Below are 2500 nucleotides of genomic sequence, written 5' to 3' on the forward strand. Positions count from 1 at the left end.
AGAGAGCTCCTGATTGGTATAGCTCGCTTAGCATCTGCATCTGTTTTAATAGCTCTGTCCTGTTGTATGTGGCTTTATCAGCGGATGCCTAAGGAGGTCAGATGTAGACAAAAATCATATTTTTTTATCTTGAAGCTTCATGCTCCTTATCCTAAAGATAACTACTGTTGGCAAGGTGTTGCTTAGGGCGAGCTCCGCTTGATAGGACAACAGTAATTGAATCATGTGTATGGATAAATTTCGGCCAAGCCCTGATGGGCATGGCCGTTTATTAAAACTCATTATAGTAACATGGGAAAAGCCAAATCTAAAAGGCGTAGTCCCAGGAAAGGTGAGGGCAAACCCACTATATGCAAACGACAGAAAACAGGGAGGGAGAGAGGGAGGGACGGAAATTTGATCTTTACTTGCTTGTAGAAGCGAGTGAAAGAGAAGTCACGCTTTGTTTGTATGCCTTATAAGGTTTACCAAGGAATGACATCCCGGATGGCAGGAATGCCCCAACTGGAAGCTGGAAAGTTGCTCAAAACGTCGCAATCAACATAAAACCATTTCTTTCCTTTGGGAAAGAAAAAATATTCTTAATCTATTTGTTAGTTGTTTTAGAGAACGTAAGCGATAAAAGAAGTACGTTGAAGGAGACTTGAAAAAACTCACAGTTGCCCATGTGTTTTGTCAATCAATCTTTAACTATTCAATTCGAGCAAGCTTGGACACTTACCTGTTCAGCATGGGAAGATACGTCGGATCTGCTGCTTTTTAGAAATACAGATGCTACTTCAGTTAATGCTTGTGTAAGCTCAGATGCGCTTTTGGTTCGTTTCTTGGAAGTATTTGAGAATACAGGGTAGTCTGGTGGCTCTTGATAACTACTGTGATGTCCCCTTTCCTGTGGAAATTAAAGTTACACTGAATTAACGCTGAAAAGTACCCGAGCCATTCATGACCAGCGATTTTAAGGAAATGACACTGAATGGTAATATTTTCATAAAGCCACTTTAACCAACAGATCAACAAAAACGCACTTAGCTCCCATCAAACCTGAGTATTCAATATACATTTGTTCATTACGCTTTGCTTTGTTCTTCTTGAAAAAAATTCAAAACATGAAAGCCCAAAATCATACAAGTGGAAACTACGTAGAAATACATGATAAAAAAAATGGTTTATGTTCACGTCTCCTCGAATTTACCAATGCGGTTGCCCACAGCCTGTATTCTCCGAGGCCCCACTTATCTTCGTGGATGGAACGTAGTCGTTCGATAGTTTTTTCCAGTGATTTTCCCTTCGACTGTTTTCGTGGTCTCTTGTTTTTCGAGGAATCGTCCGAATCTGTCTCGCTGTCGTCTGGGGACACTTGCACTGGGGCTGTTTTTCCTAAGAAAAACGTTAAAAAAATTAATGTTATAAAAACAAATGAAGAACTCAAAACGCAGCAGTAGAGTTATACTTACCTTGCGCGACATCTTTGGCAGTTCGTTTTGAAGCGCTCTCTTCCTGCTTTCTACATATATAGAAGACTGCTTGCTGATTCTTGTGCAGTTCGCCACTTTCGAAAGCCCTCTGAAGGTCATCATTTGATGTAATTTTAAATTTTTTGTTTGAATAGCCGATATAACCAATTTCAGCCCTTTCTGCCTCACTGAAACCAAGGTGTTCTCCATACATATCAACAAGCATTCGCGTGGTACTCTGTACATCCATCTCCGGGAACTCTTCAATCCTGAATTTTTTAAAAGTTCTCTTATTGTTGGGGTCGTTCATTACCCGAACTAATAATTTACGGGTAGCCATCACAAAGATGTGTGTGGTCTATAAATCCGCAAAACAAAACATCCCCGAACCAACCAAAATTTATGACGCATTTAAGTCATTTAAACCTTGAATGATTCACCATCGCACGGGGCTCATGCCAGCAAGGCCGAAATCGAGCAGAATAGCCCTTTTCACGGTTAGTTTTTCTCATTTGCATTACAATGTAATCTGGCATGTATGTGAGGCAATTTTGGGCTATTTTGTAGTTTCAACCCGAAATTGCCTCCCTCCCACGTTAGATTACATTGTAATGCAAATGAGAAAAACTAACCGTGAAAAGGGCTATTATAAGCAAAACCATGAGTAAAGTGCTACTCGTGCTTCCTCGCTATTGCATCCGGAGGATGACAATAGTTCGTGGCTTTGTCGGCATGACAAGCAATCGCAAACAATACGTGTTTTGGGGTAGACTTTCATAAACCGGACTAAAATTGCGGAGGACAGAAGAACCATTGTTAGTCCGATTAGGCCTTGCTAATTAGGTACTGTTATGTTCGCTTGCTTCTTTTGTTTTATGGACATTAATTATTTCGAACCCTACAAAAGGTTTGACAGCAGCTATTGTTCTTTCCTTTTGTAAAAATGGCCCCATATTATTTTTCCTGTCAACACCTTTTTGACGAGAAAACAAAAGACATATATATATCATATATACTTTGAAATTGCAACGTTTTTGTAAACGGGT

At 39.9% G+C, this 2500-nt stretch overlaps 1 protein-coding gene across 1 annotated transcript in view; it reads right to left on the reverse strand.

Annotated features, from left to right (window-relative positions):
* Positions 1-1940, reverse strand: part of LOC138036674 (uncharacterized) — a 2425-nt gene extending 485 nt beyond the window's left edge. The window contains exons 1-4 of the mRNA XM_068882792.1: positions 1455-1940; positions 1193-1377; positions 722-889; positions 1-88 (exon numbers count right to left, since the gene is read on the reverse strand). The exon at positions 1-88 is cut by the window's left edge and continues 485 nt beyond it. Of these exons, the coding sequence (XP_068738893.1) occupies positions 1-88; positions 722-889; positions 1193-1377; positions 1455-1794 (781 nt within the window). The 5' untranslated portion in view covers positions 1795-1940. The remainder of the gene's footprint in view (positions 89-721; positions 890-1192; positions 1378-1454) is intronic.
* Between the last annotated feature and the right edge of the window lie 560 nt (positions 1941-2500).

Source organism: Montipora capricornis, unplaced genomic scaffold, assembly GCF_036669925.1.
Source record: "Montipora capricornis isolate CH-2021 unplaced genomic scaffold, ASM3666992v2 scaffold_496, whole genome shotgun sequence".
Taxonomy (NCBI): Eukaryota; Metazoa; Cnidaria; class Anthozoa; order Scleractinia; family Acroporidae; genus Montipora; species Montipora capricornis.